This window comes from Syngnathus scovelli, chromosome 10 (genome assembly GCF_024217435.2).
Source record: "Syngnathus scovelli strain Florida chromosome 10, RoL_Ssco_1.2, whole genome shotgun sequence".
Taxonomy (NCBI): Eukaryota; Metazoa; Chordata; class Actinopteri; order Syngnathiformes; family Syngnathidae; genus Syngnathus; species Syngnathus scovelli.
Window position 1 is genome coordinate 9540228 of NC_090856.1, and position 14362 is coordinate 9554589.

At 44.4% G+C, this 14362-nt stretch overlaps 1 protein-coding gene and 1 long non-coding RNA gene across 2 annotated transcripts in view; one reads left to right on the plus strand and one right to left on the minus strand.

Annotated features, from left to right (window-relative positions):
- Nucleotides 1-11235, minus strand: part of tgfbr3 (transforming growth factor, beta receptor III) — a 28609-nt gene extending 17374 nt beyond the window's left edge. The window contains exons 1-3 of the mRNA XM_049719849.2: nucleotides 10992-11235; nucleotides 8790-8962; nucleotides 1008-1198 (exon numbers count right to left, since the gene is read on the minus strand). Coding sequence (XP_049575806.1) covers nucleotides 1008-1198; nucleotides 8790-8853 — 255 coding nt within the window. The 5' untranslated portion in view covers nucleotides 8854-8962; nucleotides 10992-11235. The remainder of the gene's footprint in view (nucleotides 1-1007; nucleotides 1199-8789; nucleotides 8963-10991) is intronic.
- LOC125968607 (uncharacterized) lies at nucleotides 9640-12965 on the plus strand. The gene is made up of 3 exons (XR_007481339.2): nucleotides 9640-9903; nucleotides 11697-11904; nucleotides 12041-12965. It is a non-coding gene; the product is annotated as an uncharacterized lncRNA (long non-coding RNA).
- Nucleotides 12966-14362: the final 1397 nt, after the last annotated feature.

The following is a 14362-nucleotide window of genomic DNA, read 5'->3' on the forward strand; positions in this document are numbered from 1 at the left end:
AAACGCGAAGTAGCGAGGGATCACTGTATTTGTTAACTAGGATGAGCTAGCAATGCAGCCAAGGGATGCTACATGCAGGATGAATACAAGGCACCTCGACAGGGATTTAAAATAATGCCTTGTATATATTCAGGTCCGAGAACAGATCAAATGCTAATATGTTAGCAGGATAATAAGAAAATCACATGACCCATATTAAAATGGCGAATGAGAGCGAATAAAATGCTAAGAAATTCTAACTATTTTGTATTGCATCATTTAGCAAGACGGCCTTTAGAGTATTGAAAGGATGAGAACCTAAATCAAAAGAGTGATGGGATTGGCTAGAATGCAAACAGCTGCTTGTGCGTTACTACGTTGCCGTTTGTGGAGGTTGCGAGCGGGTCAGAACGCAGTTCGCGCACGTCACCCCACGTCGAGCGCCGAGCACATTTCCAGCGTGAGGCCGCTGTTGTTCTTGGGCCACGGCGAGTGGAGCAGTAAATCCAGCAGCTGGGGTGTCGCCTCTCACCTAATGAGCGGCGCGGGCCAGCTGCCAGTCACGTGCGTTTGGCTCCGTTCCAGCCCTTCCTTTCTGACCGTAAAGTTGATGGCCGTCGCGCAAAACTGCTGACGGCCGTGGCGTCTTCGCTGTGAGGCCGCACACGTCGCAGCTGAAGCTCGCATGTGTGGCGTGCGTTTGCAAATTCCCATCTGCACTCTGTCGCGCGCTACTGCGGTTTTTAGTGTTCCGGAGGCCCGGACGAGGTTTTTTTTTCTCCTCACCAAACGGGCCGGGCCTTAGCCGCAAGCACCTCGAGGACATCTCCAAGCCGTTGCCAGACACCACTTCCACACGCAATCACTGAGCAAAGATGACTGCTGACTGGAGGATCGAGCCAGCGCACACTCAGTTATGGGGGAAAAAATGGACTCTCCTTACTCTACAAGAGTGACCAAATGATTTGCTTTTTCACAATCGTAAAAAAGCAACAACACACAAAATAAAAGTTACGTAATGGGCTGACCTCCGCGGGGGTGCTGCCGCCGGGTCTCAGGGGGATGGTGCCTCTCAGGTTGACCACGTGGACTTCCTGCGGGAGGGCGCTCGTGCCTCGGCTGGCGCAGCCTGACAGGGCTGTGAAGCTCTTGCTCATGGCCTGCACGGGGTGGGCCAAGCCCACCGGCAGCAACTCGCATGGACTGCGAAACAGCGGCCCTGCGATGGCGCAAAAGACAAAGAATTAAGTTTGCGGCGGGTTATGTCAGAAATGAAGCAAATAGTGTGGTCAAGTGAAAAAAAACAAATAAGCCAGACATATTTTCTCGTTCACACAATGTAGCGTCACACAGTCTGAACGTTTACAGGCAGTTTAATGTGCAATAAACACACAACATTGCCAAAGTGCGCTGTTTGGTCATATTTTCCCTTGAGGCAAGTGAGGCGTCACTTTCTCCTCATTGCTGCACCTGAGCTTCGAGCGCCACCTGTTACCTTGGAGACCTGACAATTACCACCAATGAGTTCACACCGCAAAAAAAAAAAAAGGCCATAAAAATGTGCTGAATTGAAACCAAGACTGTATAATGTGGATCAGAATAATGAAATGGATCTAGTATATGTGCTAAACTGCATGAACCAAGAGAAAAAAATGAAATTAAACAGATATAAATTAATGACTTGAAAATAATAAAAGGAAAAACAATGAATAGAAATATTCCAACAAAAACAAAGAAAAAAATCAAAAGGCGAAAAAAGGAGTACATTTAAAAAGAAAACAAAAGAAAACAGAAATCATAAGGTAACAGTAAAGACAAAAAAACCCAACCGCCAATCAAGCCATCCAGCACGAGAAAATATGCTGACTGTTAAAAAAAAACAGCAGACACTCCCACCCATTAAATGCAATCTAACGTATGTTACAAAAAACAAGCAATCCCAAAAAATAACTTCCAAGTGATGACACACATGCATTTTCCAAATAAGCAAAGAGATTATTTACGTATCGACTGCAGCGTGAGAACCGAGAGTGACAGTAACTCACGCTGAATGTGACATGACGTGACACTTCCTCCTCGTCGGCCGCAAAGGTGCCGCGACCTCTGTACGTGACCCACTTAGACATCGCGGTTAGCGCAGAAATGAGGTGCTGGGATTTTTCAGCGAGGCAACAAACAACCGAGGTCTGTGGTCAGGTGGGGGACATTTTGTGTTTGAGCCAGCAACATTGCGCTCAGAGGCCCCGCTCGCTTTACCTAAAACACGCCGAGGTTGCAACATTTGGAAATGATTTGAGAATATGTTTCAATGTTCAAGTCTCCCAGCATGAGCCAGCGTGTGCTTCAGTCCACTCACTAGCTTTTTTTTTTTTTAGAATCTCTCATCCTCCATTTTTGCTGAGAACACAATGTGATTGTTTTCTCTTAGCCTTAACGCAGGCCGTGGCCATCTGTCTTTTTCTGCAGTGCTGTGATTGTTTATTCTCGTGGTTCTGCCTACATGGAGAGATTTGCAATACACACACACACAGGCGTGTACACCAAAGCAGTATTACGAGGATTATTATGTTTAGCAAAATATGATAATGATATCCTTTTGTTGTTGTACATTCAGGACCACGTGCTTGTACGGCCATGATCACAGGAAGTGGATGCTGGAGATCCTAATTAGGGCACATAGCGCACTTCAATAGCCCATGTCGGTGTGTTTAGAAGGCCCGCTTATAGAGAGCTGCGGCATCAGCATAACCATGAAAAAATGACCTTGATTTTTCATGGACTCAATGACCCTTAACAATAACTCAGTGGTAATTAAACATGTAGAGTAGTAGCTTCGTCATGATAGCATAGAGCCAAGTTTGTAACGGTCGTAACGCAGCGTAGTGGTCGCAAAGTAGAAGTGTCGTCACCCAAGAGTAAATGAGATAACAGATCTATTTTTTGTGAGTACTGATGATTTGTTTTTTTGTTGACTCGATGTCACAGAGGACCGAGGATGGACTCCAAACACTCGCCGCTTCCTACAGGGTGGCGCCCGGCCAAGATTTGGAAACAGGAAGTGATGTCAGCTGGTGTGTGCCAGTTTGGGACGAGTCAGATATTCCCACAAAGCCATTTCCCAAGATAAACAAACACAAACGCACACGTACACACACGAACAAAAAGCTGGTCCACTCCCACTCCCTCTGCGCAAGCAAAAACTTGCCTTGAACTCTGCGCCCTGATTGTTTTGCTTCAATGTAACAAAATGTAGCACAGCATAGTATAGTACCATGATAGCCCTAAACTTTAGGACAGATTTCTTTTTCCTGAATGAAAAGAAGGTTTAAGTCTACTACTGGTAGACGTTAAGGCCCAAAGGCGCAGGTCCAAATGGGAAAATCCTTAATAAGGCCACTTTAATTACAGTGAATATGAATTATTATTGCAAAGTTCAACAGATCTCCTCTCTACTTCCCGCAAAGGATTAAAATGATCCTCTGGCCTCCTTTTCTGTTGCACCGCGGGGCAACGTTCCCACGCAAAATGCAACATCTCCTGCCCACTTTCCTGCCACAGGGAGGCGTTTAAAAAAAGTATTTTCTTAACCAGCTCACAATAACCAGCAACCCTTGCTATCCCCTGCTCACTCACCCCTGAACCCGCAGCCGCTTCTCCAGGAAGCCAGCAAAGCCCTTTATAAGGGGGCAAGGAGGTTCGCGTCGCCAAGAGGATTTATCTGCCGTAAAACAAACTGCAGACAGGAGAAACGGAAGCCGGGAGGGGATGAAGCGAGGTGGGCAGGCGTGCACTCTTGCTCGATGAGAGAACTCGTAATTTCTAAAATGAGTGACACATTCGAAGGCAAATAAGACAGACCTCATGTGTAAATAAAGTCACGTATGACCATCTAAATCTTGTTTTTCTCAACTTTTTCTGCACAAGATTTTCTTTTTTGTGTGACATCATGACTGTGTCTCATTTTTAGAAAACAAAGAGGTTTAGTTATGCAATAAAAACACAAATGTCTTCTCTTATTGCTTTGGCGCCATCTGAAGAGACTGGGAAATGGCTTAAGAAAATGCTAACATTAGCATCTGCTATCTAGTTGGAAATGTGCACCAACTAACAAAATCACAGCTACGACTTTGGGCCCTTCCACCTAACCGCTACCTAACTTAGCATCGGAGCTATAGCTAGCAAACCTCCTAGATGACTCGTACAGTGACAAAGTGGTCCTTTGCTTTTTTTCTTCTCCCCAGCAGGGTGACGACATCACTGTTGCTAATAAGCTAACGCCAGTTGCTACAAAACAAAGAGTGTCATGTTCATGTTGGTCATCGATCGCTTTCTTGGCTCGTCAATCACAAGTGAGCCTGACCACTTTGTTTGGGTGACGCAACACAAAAACACCATCCGTCATCGCAGATGGTGAGAGGCGCTTTTTCTCCATCCTAAGATACCAACAGAAAGAGTGAATCACACTGCAGAGGAGGAAAACTACAAATGCTGCGCTGCTCTTGTCATCTTGCTAAACAAGCAAAGCACACACAATACAAACAACGTTCCTGGGAGAAGAATTGTGATTTGAAAACAAGGGGAACTTTTTCAAAATTACTATTGTTATGCTACCCTTACAGTCTAAGTGTAAAGAAGTAATTAACTAAAACAAACAATCATGATAAAATCCTTTAGCAAGAAAAGAATGATTTAAAAACCATTAAAAAAAATAGAGAATCATGTTGGGGACAATTTCCATTTCTGAAAGTATTATGCTAGGCTACCTTGGTGGTAATTTTGCTGGCAATAGGTTAGTTAACAAAAGCCCACAAACAATTAAAAACAATAAAGTTACACAAAGAAGCCAACAAAAAAGAGGGCATCCCATATGATGCATGAAACTGCTGACGCTGCACTACAGTTGCATTAGCCTCCCTGGCGGAGGTAATGAAATTGTCAGGGCAACACTTCCACTCGGTCAAGTGCCATCATAAAACTTCTTAGAGTGGTCCGGAATCTGCATTGTTAAAATAAAAATTAAAAAAAGTGTGAAGGCTAAGGTCTTGGCGTTTGTCTTGACTATCGCGCACCTCCTCGCTCGTAAAGACGTGTGTGGTGTGTTTAGATTGGCACGTTTCCAACACGCCAGGAGAAAGAAAAGAAGGGCGGGACAAAAAGCCTTCACGCTTATGTCAATAAAAGGGCTGCGAGTCCCCAACTTGAGTGAAATGAAATGAAAGGTCAACCGTTAAAGAAAATAGAGATGGGAAAGAAGACATTAGTAGCTTCAGGTTTCTTAGGCTACTTAAAAGATACTGAACATTTTTAAAAATTAATATCTTCGGCTAAATTCCACTTTGCTTGAAAATAAAATAATAATAAAAAAAAAAAGGCTCAACCAACGATCTTGAGCGGGCCTGCAAACAAAATCCGAGTGGAGCCTCAGTCTCTTTCTGATTTTAACGACTTTAATTGCGCAACCGCAAACTCGCAAAGGGATCGTCCGTCTGGTGAAAGTGTGCCGCTTTCTTTTCTTTTTTGGAGCGCAAACAACTTTCTTTCTGTCTGATTCTTTTCCCGGTCTCTGCCAAAACCACGAGCGGTTGCCGAGGCTCATCTGGAGAGGACCGCCGCGAGGCTTCAGATTGTGCAAGCGCTGTAACCGGAGAGTTGCGGCGTGGGCGGGAGGAGGAGGAGGCTGGATGGGTCGCCGCACTCGAATCGACAGCAGCGGCGACGGGGTTTCTTCCAGCGAGCAGATGTTGAGACGTCGCTAGGCGCAACGCTTTGGGCTGTTTACATTGTCAAACTCAGGCCAAGACTTTATCTTGACAGGGAGGCCCCAACGCCAGCCCCCCTGCTGCCTCGTGTCACATAACACTTGGACTACTTGTCTGCCCATTCTTCTCGTCACTCTGTTTATTTCTATTATGCAAAGTGGCACTCATCGCGGCTCGTAAATGACTGTGAGAGGAGACACGACATTGATATTAAACTCGTGAAATTCCAGTTTGTAAACTGACGTTCAATGTTCAAATCGCTCATGCCGTTTCTTCGTTCTTATATCTTGAACTGATTATTTAGCCGTCAAAAATATAGCATACCAGCTCTGCCGAACCCCTGAAGCCGACTCACCGAACCCCTAGGGTTCGATCGAACCCAGGTTAAGAACCACTGGTGTAAAGTGAGTGAGTTCAGTACAAGTGTCACAAAGGCGTTTCCAAGGTTATGGACACTTGGGATTTTTTTTACTCTAGATGATTTCAAGGTGTTGTGTTTATTTCTGTCGTATGAGCCAGGTGGCGAGAGGTGTCGCGAATCACACGACACGTCCGCTGCGCTCTTCTGCCTGCAACATCAACCGCTATCTTGTTCCCGGTTGTCTTCGTATCTCGCCGGCCTTTCTCTTAAGAGCTCGCTTACGCAAATCTGCGGACCTCCGCTGACTCCCACCCCCTTTCCTCTCTCACTCTCGCTTGCTCTGTCCCTCCGTCTATGGTTCCAGTAAGCGGGCGTACAAATAAGTGAAGTCAGAGTCAGTAATGGGAGACAGCTGTTGGCGATTGTGAGCTTTCCATTGTGTTTCTCAACATCGTGAAGAAGAGAGAAAAAAATCTGCAACAAGGGGAGGGAGTTGGCGGGTGTGATATTAAAGAGGACGACTTACTTTGTCTTCACTTCACAAACTCTCCAACTTGAAGTTTTACAATAGCCAAGATAAATCAAATCACTTTTTGTTCAAAATGCTAACATGGTAATAGCGGGAGCCCTCAGCACTACATGACTTAGCCAGCTAAGCTAACTGGGCTGGCAACTTCCTACAGAGACAGTCCTCATTTCTATCCATCGTGCGAGTGAGTTTAGCCAATTTAGAAAATAGTTAACTATTCATTGGGATCCTTTCAAACGCAACAGGCAAAGTGCTTTTGCTAAGGCTATGCCATTTCGATGAAGCTATCTTGCCCAGCGTGTAATAGAAAACAGAGCTAAGACCATGTTGCTCTCTCTGTACTCGACTTGATGCTATGTTTGCTTAGAATTCTGATAAAGAAATCACTAATGTAACATTTTGGAGTTAAAATCCTTCCCCCCGCAGCAGCTTGTAAGCGAGCGCGTTGTCGTGCGTGTGCTCTTACTGTCACGTGACGATGATGATATCATTAAAAACACAACTCGTAAAAAAGACCACAAGGCACTTTTTTTGTTTTATTTGGAGATTAAATCTCTAAGAGGATATTTTGTTTTTCTTCTACTTGGAGCCAAGAATTGTTACTCAGAAATGACGCAGTGCCAAGCTCTTACTTCTCCGAAGGTCAGAACAAGATTGAAAACCTGGTTTCTGTTGCTAAAATGATTACAAATGGACTTTTTATGACTGCTGAAGGCCTCTGTGCATTCATTCTATTCATTTGGTGTTCATTTCTATTTCAGTTTATGAATTTCAAGCAAGAGAAGCGACCGCATTTAATCATATAAGCTAGCATCAATTCTTTTTCCTGGTAAAAGACGATAGTCCACAGGTCACATATTGTGCAGGACTTGAAGGATCAGTGAAACTGCTCGGCTCCATTCCCACACCGAGCGGCTCCGGCTTGAATATCTGGCGGCTTTCCCGCACGACTTCATTTTCCCGCAAAGCTCAAAGTCTGGCCAAAAAGTTTACAATATATCCATCAACAAAGAGCCGTGCCGTGGCGGAGAGGTGCTCCATAGTGAGAGTTATGGGACGGCGGATTGCGTTGCTCCGAGAGAAAAGGCTAGCTTACGCAAGGCGGCCGGCCGGCGGCCAGATGGGAAACGCTTGCGCAGACGCGCCACGCGTTCCTACGGGACGCCAAATTGCTGCGTTGAAAGCAGATGAAAGGAAGCCAGTGCGCTGTATTGGACAAAAGCGACTTTTTAAAACTGACCCTTTCTTGTTAAAATACACAAGAATTGGCAGAAAAAAACATATTAGATGAAAAATACACAATTAGGATGTTAAGACAAAGTAATGTTGCCATTAAATTCGCAAGAGGCAGCCCGAAACCCATCAAGTGTTTGAGCCCGACTGAATGGAGCCTTCGCTGTCCAGAGACAAAGACGACTTGTGATTAGAAGAAGAAGCTCCGTAATGAGGTCGAGGTGACGGCGGATGGACGGCGCGCAGCACAGATCTTCTCATTCAAGCAGGAAAAAAAAGCTTCTCTTTGTACAGCCAAGGTCACGACGCGCACATTCCTCAAAGCCACTGAGTGCGGTTTGGGTCCGGGCCACGTCTGACATCATTATCGCGAGCCTTTTATTCATGACCACTGGGAGCGTTCCGACCTCCTCGCGTTCATCTTTGTCCGCCGCTTGACCATCCCTCGTCTTATCGAGAGGTCGTAAATCGCGCCGAGGCACGCCGGCCCCGCTGACTGTGCTCTTCGACCCTGCCGTGTCAGCATTTTCTCGCATGTAAATCCCCTTTTACTCAACTGACAAATACGCTATCTACAAAGGCGCGGCGGGAGAAAGTGTGGGAAATCCCACAGATTGATGTCATCATTATAAAGGGCAAACAAAGCTACGATGTGTTGCGTGTGTCGTTTTTTTCTTTTCACTCACTCACTGTCAAAACATGAAATACGTTTCTGTCAAACACGTTCACCTCCAATGACTTTCAAATTTCTGCAGCATCAACAAAGTAAAAAATCTCAAACCGCATTGAGTCATATCTTCTAATCAGCACCAAATGAGAGCTTTCCTCTTATGTCATTATTTTGTCAGTCCGGTCACGTACGAGGGCGTAGTGATCTCAAACCTCGAAAACGTCATCGTTCTTGCACAGTGACTCGATCATGACGTACCTGCAGATGCCAAGTCCAACGTTGTGAGAAGCAACAGCGAGGCGAGGGCGCATCTCCTGGCCATTGTCGTGAGCTGGCCGCCTCCAATACACGGACAATATTTGGAAGTGGACGGAAAAGCCTCTTTTTCCGTCTCTCCCCTCTCCAAGAGGCCTGCTTGCAGGAAGTCAGCCCTGCAAACAAAAGAGGAGAAAGTCAAGCAGCTCTAAGAGAGAAGGAGGGAGGGGTGTGCTGGTTGAACTCGAGCCCCCCAGAAGGCGACCGGGGAAGCGCTAGATTGGTGAGCAGGGATTAACCGAGGAGGTTAATTGAGGGTCGTGCACACTTCAAAAGCAGAGGGGGAAAATGCCACCGGTAATGAACACACTCTCGCCGAGGAGAGCCTTCAAACGCTCACCTCTGTGACAAGTTTAACACTCCTTTGCTGCGCCAGCCGCACAAAATTTCACTTTAGAGGAAAATATCATTGTCAAGTAAAAATCTACTGAAAAACAGATCAATAATAAATCAATAATCTGATTTACTGGACACAGTAAACAGACACTTAATTCGGTTAGGTTAAAGGTCAATGAATTTTTTTGCCACATTTTTGCTGGACATTGTGCTACTCCCTTCGGCCACCTGGAGGCCGTATAATATAGATGTACACAGAAACAGTGCCGGCTCCTAAGTGGCATCACTTCAATTAGTCTATGGCGTTCTGGGACTTTTCTATTCTCCTCAAAGTAATCATATCAGAATTGAACTTATATCAAACCATGCCTATTTTTTTTTTTTTACATCTTGGTGCCACGTGGGGGAACGTGGCAACAGACCCTCCGCTATCTGTCAGGCGGCGAACCGCGTCGGGAAGCGGCAAAGCGTGGAGATGCGCCAAAATGGCAAGGTGCGTCCAAGTGTGGAGGCGCGTCGCGGCTGCACAAACAGTCGCGGGACAAAAGAGGCTTTCAGCGCGCGCCAGCTGCGCAGCCTGAGAAGTCATTTTGGAGGATCATGACAAATATTACACGTTTTGAGCCACTTGCTCGTGATTTATCTTCCCACTTGACCATTCCGTCTGGGCCAGTGGAGCCGCTGACGTTAACCTCGGAGAGGCGGCGCTGCAGCGGCAAAGGTAACACCGTCAACTAGCATAGGCGGGTGATCATCAAAAAGAGACAGAGTTTTTACTTCTAAAGACTATGATTGCAATATTAATGCTGCTGTAACATTAGGCGCAGTTTGAACACTGTACGCTTAAACACAGAGAGGCAGAAAGAAAAGCTGTGTTTTGGGTTCAGGAGCTTCTTTTGTTGGGGCAACACTCAAATCACCTGACTTCTCCTCACCGCCCACCACACACAGACAGATAAACATCAAACCAAGATAAATAACTTCAAAATGTTTTACCCTGAACAACACAGGTGAAAAAAAATGACTTAATGTGGTTGCACAAGTGTGCACACCCTCTTACAGCTGGGGATGTGGCTGTTCGGAATGAACCCGATCACATTGAATCTCATGTTAAATGGGGATGAACACACACCTGTGGACATTCTAGTGAGCTTTTCTTGACATATTTTTACTTTTCTAGCGGAAGCCTGAGGCCTAACTGCTTTTGGGAACTGTTCATAATTTCAAATCTACTGTACAGGCTGATGTATTAAATCAACCCAAAAATGTAGCAAATTTTGTTGGGTTCTGCTACTTTACTCAAGGACACCTAAAGCAAAAGTTCTATCAAAACAACAATTCTCCATTAGATCTGTAGTATTGTAATCCGTGTATATTATTGTGTATATATATATTTTTAGACATGGATGAATGTACACAGTTTTTACTTAGCGTGTTGTATTTTGTTGAGAATTACACACTCATTTATTCTCATTGTATTGGGTGAGTGTACCTAATCAAGTGGCCAGTGAGTTTGACAAAGCATGAAGGGGTTCCCAAATGTCATCTGTTAAAGAACTTAAGTTTAAAGGGAATTGCTCATTAATAACAAATATCATAATTACTTAACTAACAAGGATGCATAACTTGGCAACAAGCTCCAAATTGCACTCGCCTGACTCATAACACATAAAGACGTAAAATAAACTTTTTGGACACTTCTTGACGTCGTTGGGTAGTTGCTTTTGATGGCAAAGTGTTCACAAATAAGCACATTTTACACACAAACAAATTCCACGGTGGAAATTTTGACAGAAGAGCGGAGCGTACCTCCAGTCAACGAAGTGAAACGTCTGCGAAAAGTGCTCCGCGGGCGGCGAACGGAGCTTCTCCTTCACCGGGGTACGACGGTCCCTACTTGACCGAGAATGAAGCGATTTCTGCGGGCATGCGGGAGAGAACACGAAAAGCGGTGGAGAAAACTAAAACTCAGGAGTCCTTCCTTTGCACCGGAGTTTTCCGCACTTTTTTGCTGACTTTCCTACAGCACAGATGGGCTTATCTGAGGGGGGCGCGGCGAGGGGGCGAGGAGTCCCCCATCACAGGGGGCGGTCGCTGGTGACGTCAGAGTGCACTCAAATCTGTGTCAGTTGAGTCAACTCAAGTGATTGTAGTGCAATTTTGGGGGTGGTTTGCATTCTTTAAAATATACAGCAAGGACAGAAGAAGGTATTTTCTAGAATCCAATTGTAAAGTATATTTATTCATTATTCACATACCCCCCCCCCCCCCCCCAAGAATAATAGGTATAATTAAGTCATATTTTTCTCGGTTAAAGTTTTGGTTGTTTTTTTCCAGGTCAAATCAAGTTATTTATCTATTTTTTTCCATCACCACCGCTATTTTTTCTTTCTTTCTTCAAGAAAGTGTTATTCTTGTGAAAAAAAAAAGTGTGTTATTCCATCCTGGTATTTTAAGTGTCCCTAGCCCCCCCGGTCATTTTCTGTACTAGACTGTTTTTGCTCTCTGCTGCAGAACCAACTGTCCCCCAGGGACAACTACAGAAATAAAGATGAAAGTGGAAGACGGACGATGCTAAATTTGAAAGATTTGGAGTTGTCATTGCACTGTCGGATCATTTTGGCAATTTCCAAAGATTCTCAAAGACAAAGGTGTCCCAGAGATTTTCTACCAAGGCAGTGGTGGTTTGCCACTTGTGGTATCGAGAAACTGATTGAATTTGGTAAGCAGCCAGGCACCAGATGCATGGCCCGGCATTACGTTTTTTTTTTTATGTCGAAAATGCAAAAAAGACATCGTCAAAATGTCATGTTGGGCTTTTAAACAAAGATGCAAACATCCTTTGTGCTTTTCGACAGCGTTTGCTGATCTTCCTGATTTGGGTTGCAAAGGACCAAGAAGAAGAAGAAGAAGATGCAGCAGCTTTGAGACAACATCAGACAACAAACGCCTGATCATCCGTCACTCGCCTTTGGTCATTTCCATACGTCTGTGATGTGAAATTGTCAGCGACACAGTGCTTTCATTCCTCTTTCGAGTCGCAAGAGCCCGACCGTGCTCCGAGTGATACCTTCGTGTGAAATGGCAGATTCCCGTTGAAAGGGAACACGGTAAATGTCACGCGAGATGTGATGTGGCACTAACGAGACAAGAGGGAAGGAAACTTTTGTTGTGGAAAACACACAAACGCATTAAAAAAAGAAGAAGAGGAAGGAATGCTGACGCTGACAAGGAAGCGCTCAAAGGGATCAAATTATCTTCCATCTCATCCATATGCATGTCAGACTTAAAGTGTGTTTATTTACACCGTGTCAGGGTGGGAGATGAAAGCGCGCCGCCGCCGCTTCGCGTTTCATTAGGCGAGGCTTCGAGTTGAGGCTCTCATCCAGTGGATGGCGAAGCCTGTCAAAACCAAAGCGGCTCTGTCACGACTACAGCTCATGATAGCAGATTATTATTTATTAGGGCCAGTCATTATTTTTAGGCCACAGATGTCACTTTTTGGAGGACTCTCACATACATGACACATTTTTCTCTGATAAAAACGTGCAAATTTTTCCGTAATTTGTTCGACAGCGACCAATTATGGAAGAATTCTTTTGGGGAAATTTTACCGTCAAATTCATTTGGCAACATGAAATTTTGTAGGCATGAATATTATGAGTAGACCCACAAAAAAGAAAGATACATGTAAAAATAAAAACAATAAAAAAAAAACAGGCCATTTTGGTTTCAAGCAGTTGTTTTAATGGTATTTTGGCTGGCTCTTGTGGTCTTTGAATTGTGTGTGTGTGTGTGTGTGTGTGTGTGTGTGTACGGGGGGGGGGGGGGGGGGGGGGGGGTGAAGCCAGTTCCAATGAACATGAAATTTGGTAGACATGACACTCATGTTTAGCGGCGCATGCCAGAAAACAAGAAAATTTGTAGCCACAAAAGTCTGCTTCACTCAGCAAAAAATAATTTGGTAAGCATGTTCCTTCCTCATGAGGTGACCCACAAAAACGTTTCACGAATCCACATCTGAAAAGAAACAATCTATCATTTTGGTATAAAATGCAATTTAGGGTCATTTGAACCATTTCCAAGAGTCCTTCAAAGAAGATCTCCGGATTCTGTCCAATTTGCTATCAAATTTTGAAACACATTCCAGACAGATGACACTAAATTGCCAATAGTGTGAGTTTGGGGAATTGCGAATGGGAGCAGAGAATGGGGACAAAGGTTGATGACTGAACAGAAACCCCAAATTGTAACAAGTCATTTCCACAGTCAGAGCTGGTCTCCAGCGGGCCTCAGTCGTGGCCTCTGTAGCCTTTAAAAGGACTCAGACAGTGTCTCACTTGAAGTTTCTGTCAGTAGCAGGAAAGATGAGCTGACTTTCATTGTTGTAAAAGTCCCCGTAGGCGTTTCCTGCCTTAAATCAAAAGCGGCGTCATATTCAAAGTCGGACTTCCTTTTTCTAAGTGTTTGAAAAGCAAAAGCGCATGCCGACGGAATACCTCAGACGCTTTTGTAAGAATCCTTATGCTACATTTCGCTTCCTATACCGCAGATCAAGCTCATAAACATGCTTGAGTCAAAGTCATCCAGCGTGTTAATAAATCTGCACTAAGGTCTTCATGTCATATTGCTTGCTTGAATTCAATGTTCATTGTGCTGCTCCTGGTTTGTACTGTGCACCTTGGCCACCAGGGAAGTTGTAACTCTCCAACAAGTCACAATAGTAGTTGTCTTTTTTGTGTGTGCAGAGGACAAAGAATGCTATCGTTTGTCTACATGTGTTGCTCCACTGGTTGTGTTTAAATATTTGTTGCTTAAAAAGTTACAAAACTATGACACCAATGCAATTTGTTAGCCCATTGATAGCATTTTGCATTGTTTGTTTGCATTAAGATAAATTGACTTTATCAATTAAGTGGTTGTTTTAAATCTGAAACGTGTAATTGTCTTTGGCAATAAACAGTTTGAAGCCTTTTTTTTTTTTTATCTAACTGCCAAAGTAGTGCGTGTTACGTGTGTGGTGAGTTGAGTGCACCGCTCACCGCTTCTTTGAAAGTTCATTAATGATAACATCTGCCTTGCACTAGACAAGAAATAATCCACAGTCCTAAACAGTCTTCAATCAATCAAATGTTTCATGTTTAATGACGCCTCTTTAATCAGTGAGAGACAAAGTGGAG